General features: G+C 44.4%; 1 protein-coding gene across 3 annotated transcripts in view; it reads left to right on the top strand.

Annotated features, from left to right (window-relative positions):
• PLA2G4A (phospholipase A2 group IVA) overlaps positions 1-21,378 on the top strand; it is a 337,394-nt gene that overhangs the window by 129,384 nt on the left and 186,632 nt on the right. For all 3 annotated transcript variants that reach the window (XM_075320930.1, XM_075320931.1, XM_075320933.1), the window contains 2 exons: positions 5,261-5,342; positions 7,919-8,067. In XM_075320930.1, the coding sequence (XP_075177045.1) occupies positions 5,261-5,342; positions 7,919-8,067 (231 nt within the window). The remainder of the gene's footprint in view (positions 1-5,260; positions 5,343-7,918; positions 8,068-21,378) is intronic.

Here is a 21,378-nt window from a genome sequence, read left to right as displayed (position 1 = left end):
AAGAGAGAGGCTGATGCTGGGGGAGGCTGGGAGGAAAGAGGCTGATGCTGGGAGAGGCTGGGAAGAGAGAGGCTGATGCTGGGGGAGGCTGGGAAGAGAGAGGCTGATGCTGGGGGAGGCTGGGAAGAGAGAGGCTGATGCTGGGGGAGGCTGGGAAGAGAGAGGCTGATGCTGGGGGAGGCTGGGAAGAGAGAGGCTGATGCTGGGGGAGGCTGGGAAGAGAGAGGCTGATGCTGGGGAGGCTGGGAGGAGAGAGGCTGATGCTGGGGGAGTCTGATGCTGAGGGAGGCTGATGCTGGGGGAGGCTGGGAGGAGAGAGGCTGATGCTGGGAGGAGAGAGGCTGATGCTGAGGGAGTCTGATGCTGGGAGAGGCTGATGCTGTGGGAGGCTCGGAGCAGAGAGGCTGATGCTGGGGGAGGCTGATGCTGGGGGAGGCTGGGAGGAGAGAGGCTGATGCTGGGGGCAGAGAGGCTGATGCTGGGGGCAGAGAGGCTGATGCTGGGGGAGGCTGGGAAGAGAGAGGCTGATGCTGGGGGAGGCTGGGAGGAGAGAGGCTGTTGCTGGGGGAGAGAGGCTGATGCTGGGGGAGGCTGGGAGGAATGAGGCTTATGCTGGGGGAGGCTGGGAGGAGAGAGGCTGATGCTTGGGGAGGCTGATGCTGAGGGAGGCTGATGCTGAGGGAGGCTGATGCTGGGGGAGGCTGGGAGGAGAGAGGTTGATGCTGGGAGAGGCTGGGAGGAGAGAGGCTGATGCTGGGGGAGGCTGGGAGGAAAGAGGCTGATGCGGAGGGAGTCTGATGCTGGGAGAGGCTGATGCTGCGGGAGGCTCGGATGAGAGAGGCTGATGCTGAGGCAGGCTGATGCTGGGGGAGGCTGATGCCGGGGGAGGCTGATGCCGGGGGAGGCTGGGAGGGGGGAGGCTGGGAGGGGGGAGGCTGATGCTGGGAGGAGGGAGGCTGATGCTGGGGGAGGCTGGGAGGAGGGAGGCTGATGCTCGGGGAGGCTGATGCTGGGGGAGGCTGATGCTGAGGGAGGCTGGGAGAAGAGAGGCTGATGCTGGGGGAGGCTGGGAGAAGAGAGGCTGATGCTGGGGGAGGCTGATGCTGGGGGAGGCTGGGAGGAGAGTGTCTGATGCTGGGGGAGGCTGATGCTGGGGGAGGCTGGGAGGGGGAAGCTGATGCTGAGGGAAGCTGGGAGGAGAGAGGCTGATGCTGGGGGAGGCTGGGAGAAGAGAGGCTGATGCTGGGGGAGGCTGATGCTGGGGGAGGCTGGGAGAAGAGAGGCTGATGCTGGGGGAGGCTGATGCTGGGGGAGGCTGGGAGAAGAGAGGCTGATGCTGGGGGAGGCTGATGCTGGCTGATGCTGGGAGAAGAGAGGCTGATGCTGGGGGAGGCTGGGAGAAGAGAGGCTGATGCTGGGGGAGGCTGATGGTGGGGGAGGCTGATGCTGGGGGAGGCTGGGAGGACAGAGGCTGATGCTGGGGGACGCTGATGGTGGGAGAGGCTGGGAGGGGGGACTGATACTGGGGGAGGCTAAGAGGAGAGAGGCTGATGCTGGGGGAGGCTGGGGGCAGAGACACTGATGCTGGGGGCAGAGACGCTGATGCTGGGGGCAGAGAGGCTGATGCTGGGGGAAGCTGGGGGAGAGAGGCTGATGCTGGGGGAAGCTGGGGGAGAGAGGCTGATGCTGGGGGAAGCTGGGGGAGAGAGGCTGATGCTGGGGGAGAGAGGCTGAAACTGGGGGAGGCTGGGGGGAGAGAGGCTGATGCTGGGGGAATAGAGGTTGATGCTGGGGGGGCTGGGGAAGAGAGGCTGATGCTGGGGGAGAGGCTGCTGCTGGGGGAATGGGAGAGAGGGGCCAATGTTAGAGACAGAGGACAAGGGTTGAGGGATAGTGCAATGACAAAATCGATGGGGGGAGTGTAAGGACTCAGAATGAGGGGGGGCAGCATTGGGAGCTCATTATGGAGAAGTGGCAGCATGTGTGGGCTCAGTATGGAGTGGAGCAATGTAGGGGAGTCAATATCAAGAGTGGCGTAGTGTGTGTGTGTGTGTGTGTGAGTGTCTCAGCATAAGCGTTAGTGTGGTGGTCTTAGTATGATGAATGGGGCAGCATGGAGGTGTCATTATGGAAAAGAGGAAGGCAGCATTAGGAGCTCATGGAGAGGGGCAGCATGCATGGGACATTGTGAGGAGGGGGCAGCATGCATGGGACATTGTGAGGAGGGGGCAGCATGCATGGGACACTGTGAGGAGGGGGCAGCATGCATGGGACACTGTGAGGAGGGGGCAGCATTCATGGGACACTGTGAGGAGGGGGCAGCATTCATGGGACACTGTGAGGAGGGGGCAGCATGCATGGGACATTGTGAGGAGGGGGCAGCATGCATGGGACATTGTGAGGAGGGGGCAGCATGCATGGGACATTGTGAGGAGGGGGCAGCATGCATGGGACATTGTGAGGAGGGGGCAGCATGCATGGGACATTGTGAGGAGGGGGCAGCATGCATGGGACATTGTGAGGAGGGAGCAGCATGCATGGGACATTGTGAGGAGGGGGCAGCATGATGTGAGGTCAATGTGCAGATCATATTTCATAATTGAGGAAGGTGTGGTGGGTATAATGTATAAGGGAGGGCAGTGTGTAGTTTATTAGGGGCAGTGTGACAGTCACAGTATTTAAGTGGGGATGGTGTGGTGGGAATATTTTATACTCATGCTATGTTTTGATGTGCCTGACTGTGGTGATCCCCATTGGGAGGGGGGTTAGAGCCCTTCGTTTCTCATTGATACCTTTTCAAGTGTTTTACAGAGTAGATCTGCCTTAAACAGATGTCGTGTGCGAAAACGCATAGTGTTACGTTGTCACTAAGGGGCGCTACCACTTTAAGTGCCTAGGGCAGCACGAAGGCAAAATACAGCCCTGAGTAGGAGAACGCAAAGTGGGGCCCTAGCCTTAAACATCAGATTGCACTCGCACCAGTGCAAAACGATGAGGCAGTGTCCATCTGAGATTGATTTCTCCTGCCTTAGCAGCATGCTGTGTTTGGCAGTGAGTCTCGGCTCACCGACCCCCATACCAGTCTATGGGAGCATGTGAAACATCGCAGTGCACTCGCATGTTATGCAACTGCAGTGCGATATATGCAGAGACAGGCAGTGGAGGAGATGGTGAGAAAGTGCTCCCTCCCTCTTCTCCTCACCTGTAACCCGATCGCAAGATCGCATCACAGTTACATGACCCTCGGCTGAAACCCGCAGCAGAGGGTCATTAGCATATTGCTTCCAATGTTCTCCCATCACAAGCTATACGCTAGTAGAACCATACCCTTAGGCTGGAGTCACGATGGAGCATCGGATACGATATGCTAAAGACCCCCGGTTCAGGCTCTGCTGCGAGCGTGAGCCGAGTGTCATGCAACTGTGACCTGATCTTGCAATCGGGTCACAGCTGCGAAGCTGAGGGTGGGCGCTGCGGAGGAGAGGGAGGGAGGGGTTAATGCCCCCCCCATCTCCTCCATTGTCAGCCTGTGCGTATATCGCACTGCACTGGGATAACATCCGAGTGCAGTCCGATGTTTCTCTCTCACCCATTCACTTGAATGGTTGCAAGTGATACGGCTCTTGCAGAAAATCGGAGCATGTTGCGACTTTTCTCGCATCCAGAATCTGTATACGAGAAAAGCTGACCAACTGCTCTCCCTCTTTGACTAACATTGGTCAGAGTGCAGTGCGATATTTTCTCTAATTTTTTAACGCTCGTGTGAGCGTACCCTTATAGTGATTCTAGACTTACCCAGGTTTTTTTTTTAATTTAGTAGGTAAAAAATATTTGGACGCCTCCTTTTTTTTTTTTCCCCTTTTTTGCCCCCTGAGATGTTGTTTTTATTGATATAATTTTGCAGGACATACATTTATTATTCTACATTTTGGGGGAAGTGCAGGGACTAAAATAAATGTGATTCACCTAAGCTTTATTGGAGAACCAAAAGGCCTCAAGCTGGCCCTTTTATTTCATGTAGATGCTAATTTTAGCAGCTTCTGTAAGGTCATGTGCGCACGTTGCGTTTTTTCATGCGTTTCCACAGCGTTTTGAGCTGCAGCGTTTTAATGCCAAATTGCATGTGTTTTGATTTCTAGGCAAAGTCTATGGAAATTAGGGCTTTCTTGTGCGCGCAATGCATTTAAAAACGCAGCGTTTTTGTTGACAAAAATTAGTCAAAATCTCTGCGTTTGAAGAAGCAACGTCAATTGTTTTTGCCATTTTGGCAGCGTTTTGCTAACATTGAAGTTAATGAGAATTATCAAAACGCATCCTAAAAGAAAATTCTAGCGTTTTACATGCTTTTTTGATGCTAAATGCATGCTTTTTGACAAAATCAAAGCATGCGTTTTTGTCATTATAGTGAGGTAAAGAGGTTTCCATTTGCCCTCACATTCATTCCGACTTTAAAAAAATGAAGTCAAACAATACTTTTACTTTATTTTGTACATAATTATTAAATTGCTTAATAATTTTCGGTAATTATCATTATTGTATGATTTAAAGATTATTTGATTTTTTTTTTTTTTTTTATTTTTTCCGACTGTTTGAATGTTTAAACTTTATTTAGTTGTGTATTTGTGTTGAAATCGCATCTCAATTTAAGCACAGAAAATGCATGTAAAACGCATCAAAAACGCTATAAAAAACACTTGCGTATTTCCTGCGTTTATGTGGTCAAAACCAAATTTGACAATGACAAATTCTGCCAGAGGATGCGTTCATTTCTGCAAGTTACTGAACGCAACGTGCGCACATGGCCTACGTAAGGTCCGTGATACTGTGTGCAGAAAATAATCCAAATTCACAGCACATATCATTAATGATCACTTGCAGGACACAAGTGCTTTTCTGTATCATTTTAGTACTCCTTGGTAAATGTATACATTGTAGTGGTGAGATATCATATGATGAGGAGCTTTATGGAGCCATGACTGGCCCTGGGCTGATGTGGCCACAAGTCCTAATGCTCAGCACCTTTTGTCATCCTAGATTATTCAGACTTTTCACATTACTCATTCCCAGAGATCCTGGCCGTCCGCTGCAGCATGGCCCCAGTGACGTGAATGGTAGAAATCTAAGAAAATACGCTCTAGCATTCTGTAATGAGGAATATAGCTGATATATATTTAATTTTCCTGTTTTTATTTCCATTTCACTCTTACATTGCACTGTCATTTATCAAAACCTGATTATTTTCCAACTTTTTCCATCACAGGTTGAACATCAATATTCTCACAGATTTACAGTAACTGTCCTAAGAGCCACTAATGTTACCAAAGGAACCTTCGGTGATATGCGTAAGTGACATTTATAGACCTTTTTCCCCACTCCTAGCAACATTTACACTGGGTACTGCTTTGTAGGTCACAGCTCTGCTGAGATTCTTACAAATGAACATACATACCCATCTTTCTATTGTCAATAATGTTTGTTTTTCTTAACCTTTTAAAACACACGTGTGTGTGTGTGTGTGTGTGTGTGTGTGTGTGTGTGTGTGTGTATATATATATATATATATAGATATGTGTGTGTGTGTGTGTGTGTCATCTGCACTGTCGCAGCTACAGGCACAAAATTTTGCACACTCACACTTCAGGACCCCGAAAGCGTCATTGGCTATGTTTCGAGGGGAAATTTTAATCCCGCTCTTTACAGTTATTCACCAAAAAACCTGCCTCCATTAAAGCGAATGGAGCTGGGAGCCACAGTGTAGCCAGAACCTCAGAAGAATGCACAGCCACGCCCTTATATGGAATGTTGGCGTGTCACAATGCAGCCAGGGAAAGAGGCAGACACAGACAGGGTAAGAAACAGACATAGACAGGGTAAGTGACAGACACGGGGAAAGTGACAGGCAGGCAGGCACGGGGAAAGTGACGGGCAGGCAGACAGACGGGGAAAGTGACAGGCAGGGAAAGAGAGAGAGAGAGACAGAGAGATATATACAGAGGGAGAAACAGACAGATAATGGGAGAGAAAAAGAGAGACAGTTACTATCCCCGGCAGTGCCGGGTGCTATGTTGTGAGGCGAAATTTTAACCCCGCATGTTCCAATTTACCAATCAATTTTGCCCCTATCTACATAATGGGGAAAAAGTGAAACAAAAAGTGTTGGGGGCAAATTGACAGCTGCCAGATGTGAACAAGGAGGACTTAAAGAAAGAGAGCGATGGCGCCAAAGAGTATATACCGTACAGTTGCTAAGGTGGGGCCCCGACATGGGATACTCACCACACTCTGGGATATGAACACACACACACAATGCACCACACACTATCACGTGCTTGAACACATATACCACCCTCAGCACACATCTCACCACACATACACCAACCTCGCCACATAATCGCCCTAAACACACACAAGTCTGGTATTATCCTTCAAAAATAAAAATCTGATTAATAAGCAGCCAAACTACAAGAACAACAAATGTACCACATAGGAAATACGGCAACTGTCAGTCACATGACCTGTCTATTATGTGTATGTGTGAGCTAATATATACTGTCAGGGGGAGGGCTTTCTGTTGCCTGGAGATTTATCAGGCTTCCAATTGCAACCAATCACAGCTTAGCTTCTATTTTGCTACAGTTAATTAATCTGAGCTCTGATTGGTTAATATAGGCAACAAAGGATAGGCAACAAAGGACATTCTCAGTATGTGTGAGGTCATAGGATGTTAAATCTGTGTGGAATATCTGTGGTGTTGAAATATATGTTGTGAAATGCTTCTATTAGCTTAGTTAGTTTTTGCTTTTTAATAATTACATTTCTATCTGTTTTGTGGTTTTTGTGTGCGGAATAAATTTTTGTTAATATATTCTATTTTGTTAACAACAGTTATTAACCCGGGTAGTACAGCTTATAATATACACACACACACACGATAGATAGAGAGAGATAGAGATATATATATATATATATATATATATATATATATATATATATATATATATATATATATATATATATATATATATATATATATATATATATATATATATATATATATATATATATATATATATATATATATATATATATATATATATATATATATATATATATATATATCTATCTCGTATATGTGTGTCTGTGTAATATAGATATATATATATCTATATCTACCTATCTATCGTATAAGTGTGTGTGTGTGTGTGTGTGTGTATATGTATGTGTGTGTATATATATATTTTTTTTTTTTTGTATGATTCATTCAAATCTATGGGACAAATAGAAGGTGTACTTGTAGAATTGGGGACTGGAAGTGAGTGGGCATGACCGGCTGGAGACAGTGGGCAGGAATGGGTATAGTGGGCGTGACCGGCTGAACTTAATAAACATTAATTTTTATGTCCATGTAGTCATGGAGTTTTTTTTATAATGGAAGCCGCCGTCTGGGGGTACGGCCCCCACATGGGGGGATGCAAAGCCACCCCTTGCATAATTAAAGCAGAATATTTGCAGCTTAGTTGGTGGGTGTGATGCTTGTCTTGGTGAGCATCGCTCGGCATGCAGCTCATCACAAGTTTCATTATGCCCCTCCCTGCTCCCTCCCCTTCTAGGAGCCTTATCCCCTGTCCCCCACTTCTATTATTAATTATATCACTACGTGGACTTAAAAATTAATGCTAGCTAACTCCAGCTAGTTGCCCCACTAACTCTGCCCAGTGACGCCCACTCACTTCCAGTCCCCGCTACTACAAGTGTGCCAAATAGAAAATAACTTATCAGACTGAAAGGATTGTGATTGACTGTTTCTGTGGAATTGATTGAGGTCCATCATGGTCAGCCATAAAAAAAAAATGTCAAACTGTACTGCAAACTAAGATTGTAATTCTAGACTTACACACAGATCTTTATTCTGTTACAGTTGACACACCCGACCCGTATGTGGAACTATATATTGCGATAGCACCAGATGGAAGAAAAAGAACAAAACATATAAACAATGATGTTAATCCAGTCTGGAATGAGTCTTTTGAATTTATTTTGGATCCAAATCAGGATAATGTTTTGGAGGTATGGTGAATTCCACATAGGCTGAACGTAGCTGAACTACTGTCTTCTGGCACCAGCATATTCCTGTGTGCAAACATTACATTTCTATTACAAAAAAACTGTGTTAGGCCGCATTTCACAACTTGCTAAAGGAGACCCCTATGATGTATGTTTTATGACAGGTCATTTGTCTTCATAATATAATTCTGATAAGCAAACGCTGAGCTGGACAACTTGTGCAGGATATAACCGTGACGGACAGATGAGGCCCCTTGTGCCAGAACAGTATACAGCAGTATTCCACCTGCACTGGAGGTGAAAGAAGCCCCCCTTACCTCTTGGGGCCCCCATTTTCTTAGTCTTTATCTTTCACAAGGATCTGTATATTGGATGTATCCTCTACACATCTGTATCTTGCATTCCTCAGCATTGAATCTGCACCAGGAAAGAGATGTTGTGGAATTATGTCAACTATAGGATCAATAGCCGTTTAGTTAATTTATCTGAAATTCTGAAAGAATGAAAATCTTTTCAAAACCTCTTGATTTTATTCAGTACGGAGTATGATCTCCACACGAAGAAAGCCCCGCACTTACAGCCTGGACTGCTATCAATGAGATTATTAATGTTTGTGGACTGTTCAAGCAGAATGCACTTGATCACCCAAATCATCAAGCTCCGCTGCTGGCAGCTACCTGTGCAATTGACCGATGATGTTCCAGATATGCTCAATGAGAGACAAGTCTGGAGATGGTGCAGGTTATGGTAGCGCGTTCAGGCCACGCAGGCGGCTCACAGTGGAATGAGCAAAATGATATGCCGTCTGACACATGCTGACTGTCAGTAGTCATATCTGCTGATCACAAACATTCTGCTGTAACACAAACCCAGAATCCAACACACAGAGATGGAAGACCATGGTGATTCACAATTATATTTATTGTTACACAAACTGGGATAGGGCTAATACGGGGAATTGCTATTGCAGGAAACTGATCAGTCTATTCAGATTACACATGCAATGAACATGACACTTGTCTACACACATCTAATATGGCTGGTCCAGGGATAACCACTCCACTACCAAGCAATTAGTAACCCAATTCAACTACTATAAGGAAATTACGTATGTCAGGGCTACTATCAAAAGTCGTCTCTTTATAGTCCCAGAAGTACCGTACCCTGTCTATGAAAAACAGACAGAGTATTAAGTCTGGGAAATTATAATTACAGTCCCCGCATTAGGTACGGCACATGGCCGAGCAGGAAGCAACAGCCTTGCTCACTCGGGTCACTCTCAGTGGTCTTGACTAGAGTTGAGCGCGATTCGCGGTTCAAGGTTCTCCAGTTCGCGGCTCGAGTGATTTTGGGGGCTGTTCTAGATCGAACTAGAACTCGAGCTTTTTGCTAAAGCTCGATAGTTCTAGATACGTTCGAGAACGGTTCTAGCAGCAAAAAGATAAGCTAATTCCTAGCTGGCTTTCCGCTGTAATAGTGTAAGTCACTCTGTGACTCACACTATTATGAAATTTCAGTGTATAGTGTGCGGGAACAGCGCATTCAGATCACTGCTGTATGGATAATGGCGATCGCCATTTTTTTTTTTTTTTTTCCCTTGTTTTCCTTCCCTAAACGCGCGCGTGTAGTGAGGCGGGCCAGCATGTCAGCCAATCCCAGACACACACACACACAGCTAAGTAGACTTTTAGCCAGAGAAGCAACGGCATGTGTGATAGGATGTCCATGTCACATGTCCCTGCATTATAAAACCGGACACAGCGCTGTACAGAATAGGGATAGCGCTTTCTATCAGTCCTTTTAAGGGCTCATACCGGCAGGGTCAGAGCCATAGGTGACAGGTCCGTGAAAACCGAGTTTAACAGCTACACAAGATGACAGCGTCTGTGAAGCTAAGGTCAGGGATTTCCTCGCTGCATTTCCCCATTAGGAGGGATAGAAAGGCAGGCTTCCTTTCCTCTACCCAGAGACCCACAACCCTGCCACTGTACCCTCCTGCCCTTTGCACACTCAAACTCATTGTTACTAAGCCATTATACTAGCAATTTATGCTGCCAGTTTAAGGGCCGTAGTTGCATTGTCAGGGATTATTATTGTTGATTATTCTGCTGTTAATAAAGCTAGACCACCGCTGCAATCTACACCACCTCTCAATTTTTACTACCACATTTTAAGTGCACAATCTTTTCTCAATCAACATGAGTGGCAAAATGACAGATGATGGTGGAAACGGGAAGAGGCGTGTTGTAAAAGGAAAAAAAGGGTTTTTCCGTGGGGAAGATGGCAAAGCTCCATTAACATCTGCTGAAGATAGACCATCTTCCAGCAAAAGTAAAATGTCTATTACTTACCGTGACAATCCGATGTGCTCCCTTTTTTACGGACACGAACAACAGGAACAAAGGTAGATGATGGCCAAAAAAGGAAAATGCTTGAATGGATCTCAAGTGGTCCAACAAGTGCCCTCTCAGCCACCTCAACTACTGCATGCAAAAAACACCAGTCCTCTGAGTTGTCATCCCAATCAAACTTGCTTTCTCCCAGCTCTGAAGTCTCCATCAGCCCTGCACAGTATGGTGGAACTGAGATGGCTGAGTCTGCAGAGCTGTTCAGTCACACTATAGCCTGGGAATCAGAGGTCTGCTCCCAAGCTACAGTGAGTACAGACCAGGAAATGGTCTGCAGTGATGCCCAGAACCTTTGTGACTCAGATTCAGGCCGTGAGGACCAAGTTTCTGAGCATAATGTTGACCCTTTGTCACAAACTGTAACACCTGTGGTTATAGACAATGAGGAACATACTGATGACGATGAGACGCAGATACCAGATTGGGATGACAACTTAAATATTCGGTCAGGGCAAGAAGAGGCTTGGTCTGAGGGTGAGGGGAGTGCAAACACAACAATTGATGAGGAAGTTCTAGATCCCACCTACTGTCAACCCACAGTCAGGCACTCGAGGAGGTCAACAGAGGTGGTGGAGGAGGATGCAACCGACGACGAAGTTACCTTGCGACTTCCTGGACAGAGTCGGAGCACTGGTAGCATGTCTACAACTGCATCATCAGCCACCACTCTGCCTCTGAGCACTAGTTGGGGGGGCTCAGCAGGTCGCATGCCCTCTAAGCCTTGCTTAGCCTGGTCCTTTTTTGACATAGAAAAAGATTGCCCAAATTATGTGATCTGTAAAATTTGTCGTGATTCTGTTAGTAGAGGTCAAAACCTCAGCAGTTTGACAACTTCTTCCATGAATCGTCACATGAATAAATATCATATGTCCCAGTGGGAAGCTCACCGTGCTGCAATGCGGCCTAGCGGAGCGAACCATTCACGGCCTGCCCCTTCCAGTGCATCCGCGCGCTCTTCATCTTCTAGGACTGTGGGGACAGCTGTCACACCTGGTTTTCCACGCACAACTTCCACCACTGTAACCGCAACAGGTAGTTTGCGTGGTAGGTCGTCAGTTGGTTTTAAAGGGGAAACAAGTGCGTGTGTACAGCTCTCTCAGACATCGATGGCACCAACGTTGGATGAAGGCAACATCATGTCTCCGCCTGCACTTTCCTCACAAACCTGCATTTTTCCAGGGACACCCTACTCAACACTGTCTACACACAGCAGCCAGATCTCTGTCCCTCAGATGTGGACAAATAAAAGGCCATTTCCTGCGACCCATGACAAAGCTAAGAGGTTGACTTTATTCCTCTGTAAGCTCTTGGCTACCGAAATGCTGCCTTTCCGCCTGGTGGACACACAGGATTTTGGAGACCTTATGTCTGTCGCTGTGCCCCAGTACCAGATGCCCAGTCGCCACTACTTCTCTAAGAAAGGTGTGCCCGCGCTACACCAGCATGTCACACACAACATCACCACTTCCTTGAGAAACGCTGTGTGTGAACGGGTGCATTTCACCACCGATACTTGGACCAGTAAGAATGGACAGGGACGTTACATGTCGCTGACTGGGCACTGGGTGACTATGGTGATAGATGGTGAAGGGTCTGCTGCACAAGTCTTGCCGTCCCCACGACTTGTGTGTCAATCCTCTGTCTGTCCAAGTTTCGCCACTGCTTCTGCCTCCTCCACCTCATCTGTGTCCTCCACCTCCGCCCCAAGCCTGCCTGGTCAGGCCACCAGCGTTCTCACTGCGCAGAAGGAATCACGCACCCCTCATTACTATGCTGGCAGCAGAGCGCAACGGCATCAGGCGGTCTTTAGCTTGGTAGCAAAGAAAAGTAAGTGGGACTCAGCACCAATGCGAATAGATAAAAATCTTCATGCTTTATTTGAAAAAAGTTAAAATTAATAAAGGGTCACAGATCTTTCCAAAAACACCATGCGGCTTAATTTTAACTTTTTTCAAATAAAGCATGAAGATTTTTATCTATTCGCATTGGTGCTGAGTCCCACTTACTTTTCTTTGCTACCTTCCTGGAACACGGACCTGCCTGTCCGAGGGACTACGTGCATTCACTGCAGACTGGAGGACACTATTTGGGTGAGCTGAATACCTCTCTTTTTCCTTCCCTGTTCTTGGCGTCCATTTTTCGTGCCCACCCCAGGATTTGTCCTTATAGTAATTGGATTTTCTATGTTATAAAAGTATAATATATATCTCCAGCTAGTATATACAACTCCATGCATCTCATATATATACTATTTTTGGTCACAGATCATTCCTAGCGCCTGCAAGACGTTTAGCACTTTTTTTCTATATAATATATTTTTTTTTTCTATCTATTTTTTTCTTTACTATCACATATATATATTTTTCCCAAAGAGTAAACTATGGATATTTCATCATTCGATAATGAGGAAAGGCGAAGGAAACTTGAATCTATTTTTTTCTGATAATACTGCAGACACACCTGACCTCCCCTTTGGTTCAGAAAAAACATATACCTTTTGGGACCTTGAAAAGGTGTTCACACAGAGACTTAGAACTTGGTGGGATTCTGCCACTCTTAAAAAGTACATTGAAAAATCCATAATCCCACGTGGCCTCAGGATAAAGAAATTTCCTACTTTTATATTCCATCAGGACTTCCAAACAGAGTGGAATAATATTCTTACCACCTGTTCACTTAGCCTCATGAATCTCATCATTAAAGAGGAAGAAGATAGACTGAAATCCTTTGACATACAAATTAATGAAATACAAGACTTCTTGAATAAAAACTATGACGCAGTAGACTATAAAAAACTTCACGATAAATTCCTCACCAATATTCATAGAATTGAGGATAACCTCATCCAATACAAACAAAGGAAATATAAGAGTGACACCAATGATTATAATACCAACCAAGTTTATTCTTGGAGCACATCAAGGAAATCTATCTTAAAATACCGCAAAGATAACAATCCTAGGGAAAGATCTGTAATTTTTACCTCCACCGATCTGGACACTACAGGTGGCAGTTCACTGGACTCGGATAAAAGCTCAAATATTGCTGAGGGTGCGACTTTTAAGAAATCAATAACAGAAGACAATAGAAGTAGGTGTTTGATGCCGCGCCAAAGGATCACAAGTTCAGATATTCAGACGAATGTCACTTTATTTTCATCCAGGTCTACGCGTTTCAGGAGCACCTGCTCCCTTCCTCAGGACCGTCAGTATACAAATAACATCAAATCATAAGATTTGATGTTATTTGTATACTGACGGTCCTGAGGAAGGGAGCAGGTGCTCCTGAAACGCGTAGACCTGGATGAAAATAAAGTGACATTGGTCTGAATATCTGAACTTGTGATCCTTTGGCGCGGCATCAAACACCTACTTCTATTGTCTTCTGTTATCTGCCATCGGGTGGCTGCAGCCGTGGATCGATTATTCATGCTGATATAGTGGTTGTGACTTTCACAACCACATCTGGTGAGTAGTATTACTCCCCCCTCCCCTCCCTACATTTTGTCGGGTAAGACCCTATTGGCGCTTGTTTGTCCACAGCTTTCCTGTTTTTAAGAAATCAAAAAACGGAATGGCCACAGAGGAGGAAGGAAGCACCAGAGGTGCGGTAAAATTTACTCCTCGACGTACCAACAGAAACCGGCATCAGAGATATTAAATATACCTAATCATACTGAGTTTTCTGTTATAAACTTATCTGCATGCTCCATCAGCTCTTGTCAACTGCAAGTCCTCAAGAAAGGTCTGAATTTTGCCCCTACATCTCGGGCTGATTTGTTTCAGACCATCAAGGACATCAATATCTTTATCAGAAACCTCACGGTTAAAAAACATTTTTTTTCATCTGAACAGAGCCATGCAGATATTCCTTCCACCTCTAATACTACCATTGAAGTACATTCCTTTCCACTACACATGAGTCTTAAGGAGCATGTCTCCACGAAAATTCTGTCTGAAATGGACAATTCTAATAATCCTGAACTCCACATTCCTCCTTTCAAAACTGCCAATAAGGACTTTTATCCAGTGGCCTCACGTGTCCCTATTATGGACACATACCAGGATCTAATGGAAACTGAGATTAAAAAGATTATTTCTTCAAGTCCTGTGTCCCCCAATAATCTTACCATCCAAGAGTGCAAAGCTCTTAAAGATTTGAGTAAAAATCCTTACATTACCATAAGAGCAGCAGACAAGGGTGGCTCAGTGGTTATTCTCGACAGTTCACTGTATGAAAGGGAAATCATGAATATGTTGGAGGATGCTGCCACTTATAAACGGCTTACTTCTGATCCCACGGAAGTTTTTTCCAAGAAATTGAATACTATCCTTGAACAAGGACTGTCTTTAGGCATCTTTGACAAACATACATGCGATTACCTGACTAATGACACTCCTGTGTGTCCAATTTTCCAAGGACTTCCTAAAATCCATAAGGGCCTCTTTCCACCACCCTTACGACCTATTGTAGCCAGCACCAATTCTCTCACCAGTCGGATTTCAGACTGGCTGGATAACATCTTACAGCCCCTAGTTAAGGATTCTGCTGGCTACATCAGAGATTCCAAGCACATTTTACAAACTCTTCCTGACCTCACTTGGAATGATGATCTGTTCTGGGTCACGAGTGATGTTGCATCGCTATACTCATGTATTCCACATACATTAGCCCTCAAATCTCTATCTCACCACTTAAGTCAGCTGACTAACCTGAGTGACATATTTAAAGACTATGTCATCCTGATTTGTGAGTTTCTCTTGAAACATAATTTCTTCAGCTTTAACCAGAAATTCTTTTTACAAGTCAATGGTTGCCCTATGGGTGCTAGTTTTTCTTGCGTTTTAGCTAATTTATACATGATTTCTTGGGAAGCCATGTACATACATACGCCTGACAATCCTTTTATGGACCAAATCTTTTGGTATGCGAGATACATAGACTATCTCATAATGATCTGGAAACACAAGAAAAACGCACCCCTAACCAACCTACCTGATACCTTTCTCTCCTATTTGAATTCAAACCACATGAATTTAAGCTTTACTGTGGTATTTTCTGAAAATTCTACTCCATTTTTGGATGTATACCTCACTGGTGACCCTGAAACTGGTTGCATCAATACCTCCTTATACAGGAAACCGCTCAGTGGTAATACCATTCTGCATGCAAATAGTAATCATACCAAACATACTATAAACAATCTACCCCTTGGTGAATTTCTCAGAGCACGCCGCCTCTGTTCCACAGATACTGCTTATTTCTCTGAATTGGAAACCATGAAAAAGCGGCTACGATGCAGAGGCTATAAGAATAAGATCCTTTTCCGTGCTGAAAAAAACGCTGGAAAGAAAACCCGCAGTGAACTACTTTTTAATAAGAACGCATCTGATAATCGGAATTGTTCCATCGTTTTCTCCACCCCTCATAGTGCTGATTTTTCTAGAATAAAAGAAGTTTTTCTACGTTATATCCCTCTTCTTCATCAGGATCCGGAGTTAGCTCAAATACTATCCAATGGTGACAATGTGGTGGCCAGAAAGGCTAAGACCATAGGCAATATGATACCTCCAAGCCTATTTATCTCCCAAAATAGAACTGAGACCTGGCTCAGCACAAAAGGCTCCTATAAGTGTGCCCTGCCCCGGTGTGGACTTTGCAAATTCATGAAGAAAACATTATCTTTTCCAGTGGGTGACATCATCCACAATATTTCTGCTTTTATAAACTGCTCTACCACATATGTCATATACAAAGCTTCCTGTACTATATGTCTGAAAGATTACATAGGCTGCACTTCCAGGCCTCTCAGGAAAAGAATATCTGAGCATACCCACATTCCACTTCCAACCTCCTCTTTGAATCCCCCGAAATATAAAAGATCTGTTTCTGGCCTCACCAGACATTTTCTTGATCTTCATAATGGAGACTTTTCTACTATGAATGTTGTAGGTATTGAGCAAGTGAAAAAACCTTTGAGAGGAGGTGATTGGTTCCGTGAACTTCTCTATACTGAAGCTAAGTGGATACTGCGGCTGGATACCCGGCACCCTAAAGGACTCAATTATCGTTCTGATTTACGCTATGTTATATGATGTTTTTTCTGTCCCTTTTTTCTTTCTACTTTTTTTTTTTTTTTTTTTTTTCTTTCCTTTAGCACCAATGGCCATATAAACATTTTGAGCAATAAATATACATAGGAAAATAAACCAGAAATAATAAATACATATAAATAAATTAAATATATACAAACAATTTAGTATGAATAAATGTATAGGGAAAGGAATAATTGTAAAATAATAAACAATAAATAACACATTATAACAGTATAATGAAATAATGAATAAATAAATAAAGTAGAGGTGATAAGAAATATATAAAAAATAAAAAATGGATAAAATATGCAAATAAATAAGTAAATAATTATATACATATAATAAATAAGGATAAACAAGTGTAGCAGAGGAGCGGAGAATTTAATAAATTAATGAACTATTCATGTTTCGATATATAATGCAATTTTTATTGTTGGATTCCTGGGTACTACATGTTTTGTGTGTTCCTGATGGTGTACATATATGTACATATAATTTAATGCGATATATACTCCATAGGTAGAACGTGGTTTGTCGATTTTATCTTTAACACACAAACATGTATTTGCCCTGAAATTATATAATATCTAATTTGCATACATACATATCTAGTCTATTCCTGCCCTACATTCATATAATATATACAGTTAGGTCCAGAAATATTTGGACAGTGACACAATTTTCGGGAGTTGGGCTCTGCATGCCACCACATTGGATTTGAAATGAAACCTCTACAACAGAATTCAAGTGCAGATTGTAACGTTTAATTTGAAGGTTTGAACAAAAATATCTGATAGAAATTGTAGGAATTGTACACATTTCTTTACAAACACTTCACATTTTAGGAGGTCAAAAGTAATTGGACAAATAAACCAAACCCAAACAAAATATTTTTATTTTCAATATTTTGTTGCGAATCCTTTTGAAGCAATCACTGCCTTAAGTCTGGAACCCATGGACATCACCAAACGCTGGGTTTCCTCCTTCTTAATGCTTTGCCAGGCCTTTACAGCCGCAGCCTTCAGGTCTTGCTTGTTTGTGGGTCTTTCCGTCTTAAGTCTGGATTTGAGCAAGTGAAATGCATGCTCAATTGGGTTAAGATCTGGTGATTGACTTGGCCATTGCAGAATGTTCCACTTTTTTGCACTCATGAACTCCTGGGTAGCTTTGCTGTATGCTTGGGGTCATTGTCCATCTGTACTATGATGCGCCATCCGATCAACTTTGCGGCATTTGGCTGAATCTGGGCTGAAAGTATATCCCGGTCCACTTAGAATTCATCCGGCTACTCTTGTCTGCTGTTATGTCATCAATAAACACAAGTGACCCAGTGCCATTGAAAGCCATGCATGCCCATGCCATCACGTTGCCTCCACCATGTTTTACAGAGGATGTGGTGTGCCTTGGATCATGTGCTGTTCCCTTTCTTCTCCAAACTTTTTTCTTCCCATTATTCTGGTACAGGTTGATCTTTGTCTCATCTGTCCATAGAATACTTTTCCAGAACTGAGCTGGCTTCATGAGGTGTTTTTCAGCAAATTTAACTCTGGCCTGTCTATTTTTGGAATTGATGAATGGTTTGCATCTAGATGTGAACCCTTTGTATTTACTTTCATGGAGTCTTCTCTTTACAGTTGACTTAGAGACAGATACACCTACTTCACTGAGAGTGTTCTGGACTTCAGTTGATGTTGTGAATGGGTTCTTCTTCACCAAAGAAAGTATGCGGCGATCATCCACCACTGTTGTCATCCGTGGACGCCCAGGCCTTTTTGAGTTCCCAAGCTCACCAGTCAATTCCTTTTTTCTCAGAATGTACCCGACTGTTGATTTTGCTACTCCAAGCATGTCTGCTATCTCTCTGATGGATTTTTTCTTTTTTTTCAGCCTCAGAATGTTCTGCTTCACCTCAATTGAGAGTTCCTTAGACCGCATGTTGTCTGGTCACAGCAACAGCTTCCAAATGCAAAACCACACACCTGTAATCAACCCCAGACCTTTTAACTACTTCATTGATTACAGGTTAACGAGGGAGACGCCTTCAGAGTTAATTGCAGCCCTTAGAGTCCCTTGTCCAATTACTTTTGCTCCCTTGAAAAAGAGGAGGCTATGCATTACAGAGCTATGATTCCTAAACCCTTTCTCCGATTTGGATGTGAAAACTCTCATATTGCAGCTGGGAGTGTGCACTTTCAGCCCATATTATATATATAATTGTATTTCTGAACATGTTTTTGTAAACTGCTAAAATATCAAAACTTGTGTCACTGTCCAAATATTTCTGGACCTAACTGTATATACTCATGTGTGCACATATATATGCGCACACATCTTCATATATATACTTCAAAATCCATTCATATGAAGCACATCCATTTACTATGATTCCAATATTCCTTGCAGAAATATATATATTTATATATATTAATAAAATAAAACATAATAAATAAAAACAAGTTGTTTTTTTTTCTCTTTATAAACTAGAACATTGACACATATAAATTAATAAGACAAAAGAAAGGATCGATACATACATATATATGCATGGACGCACAAAAAATTTGCTCTTGTGGGGCCCTCTTCACATTCTGATGAATTGTTTTTCTGTTTCTCAAATGCATGCACATATATGTATGAACACGCGCTTATTCTACTGCATACAACATATGGGGTTAATAGAGTCTAATGACATACTACCCCTCTCACTAATTTGCATTTTCTGAGTGAACTCCCTTCCTGTTTCCCATCTTGCCTTTGTGTCTCATTACCTTTAAAGTGCTATATATACTTCTTGCCTTCTATCTTACATGGCTTATGATTAAGGACTGCTTTTAAATTCCCCTTTTTGTGTCCGAAACGCGTCAAGCCGCATGGCAAGCCGCACGGCGTTTTTGGAAAGATCTGTGACCCTTTATTAATTTTAACTTTTTTCAAATAAAGCATGAGAATTTTTATCTATTCGCATTGGTGCTGAGTCCCACTTACTTTTCTTTGCTACCTTCCTGGAACACGGACCTGCCTGTCCGAGGGACTACGTGCATTCACCACAGACTGGAGGACACTATTTGGGTGAGCTGAATAGCTCTCTTTTTCCTTCCCTGGTCTTTAGCTTGACATGTCTTGGGAATAGGAGTCACACAGCTGAGGAGTTGTGGTCAGCTCTGCAGTCCGAGTTTAATAAATGGTTGTCTCCACTCAACCTGCAGCCTGGTAAGGCCGTGTGCGACAATGCTGCAAACCTGGGTGCGGCCTTTCACCTGGGCAAGGTGACACACGTGCCTTGTATGGCTCACGTGTTGAACCTTGTTGTCCAGCAATTTTTAACACACTATCCCGGCCTAGCTGGCCTTCTGACCAGGGCACGAAAACTGTCTGCTCACTTCCGCCGTTCAACCGCCGCAGCTGAGCGACTTGCATCGCTCCAGAAGTCTTTCGGCCTGCCGGTTCATCGCCTGAAATGCGATGTGGCGACACGCTGAAATTCGACTCTCCACATATTACAGCGACTGTGGCAGCACCGCCGAGCCCTGGTGCAATACGTCATGACGTATAGCCTGGGCCAACAAGATGCAGAGGTGGGGCAGATCACCCTGATGGAGTGGTCTCAGATCAAGGACCTATTTACCCTTCTGCACAGTTTCGACATGGAGACGAATATGTTTAGCGCTGACAATGCCATTATCAGCATGACAATTTCAGTCATTTATATGCTGGAGCACATGCTAAACACTATTCGGAGTCAGGGGGTGGGACAACAGGAAGGGGAGGAACTACAGGAGGATTCATATGCGCAAGACACAACAACATCACCAAGGTCCAGACGTTCATCATCACCAACGCGGCAGGCATGGGACCATGGGGGACAGGGATCAACAAGGGCGCATGGTAGCAGGCGAAATGTTGAGGAAGGTGCAGGAGAACATGAAGAAATGGAGGACGAACTGTCCATGGACATGGAAGACTCAGCGGATGAGGGAGACCTTGGTCAAATTTCAGTTGAAAGAGGTTGGGGGGGAGATGTCAGAGGAAGAAAGAACGGTTAGCACCTCTATGCCACAAACACAGCGTGGACTTGGTCCGCATGGCTGCGCAAGACACATGAGTGCTTTCTTGCTGCACTACCTCCAACATGACCCTCGTATTGTCAAAATTAGAAGTGATGATGACTACTGGCTTGCCACACTATTAGATCCCCGGTACAAGTCCAAATTTTGTGACATAATTCCAGCCATAGAAAGGGACGCACGTATGCAGGAGTATCAGCAGAAGCTGTTACTCGATCTTAGATCCGCTTTTCCACCAAACAACCGTTCAGGTGCAGGGAGTGAATCTCCCAGTTGTAACTTGACAAACATGGGACGGTCTCGTCATCTTCAACAGTCTACCCATACCAGTAGCACCGTATCTGGTGCTACTGGTAACAGCAATTTTATGGAATCTTTTCATAATTTTTTTAGACCCTCCTTTGCAAGGCCAACAGAGACAACAAGTCTGACACATAGTCAACGGCTGGAGAGGATGATACAGGAGTATCTGCAAATGAACATCGATGCCATGACTTTGCAAATGGAGCCTTGCTCATTTTGGGCTTCAAATCTTGAAAAATGGCCAGAGCTCTCCAGTTACGCCTTGGAGGTTTTGTCTTGTCCAGCTGCCAGCGTTGTCTCTGAACGTGTCTTCAGTGCTGCTGGGTGTGTGCTGACAGATAAGCGCACGCGTCTGTCCAGTGACAATGTGCACAGACTAACGTTCATCAAAATGAACAAGTCATGGATCCACAAGGAATTTACTACCCCTGTGTCATCCTGGGG

The sequence above is a fragment of the Anomaloglossus baeobatrachus genome, chromosome 8 (genome assembly GCF_048569485.1).
Source record: "Anomaloglossus baeobatrachus isolate aAnoBae1 chromosome 8, aAnoBae1.hap1, whole genome shotgun sequence".
Classification (NCBI taxonomy): Eukaryota; Metazoa; Chordata; class Amphibia; order Anura; family Aromobatidae; genus Anomaloglossus; species Anomaloglossus baeobatrachus.
The sequence above is the reverse complement of the archived record's forward strand: the minus strand, read 5'-3'. Positions and strand labels throughout refer to the sequence as shown.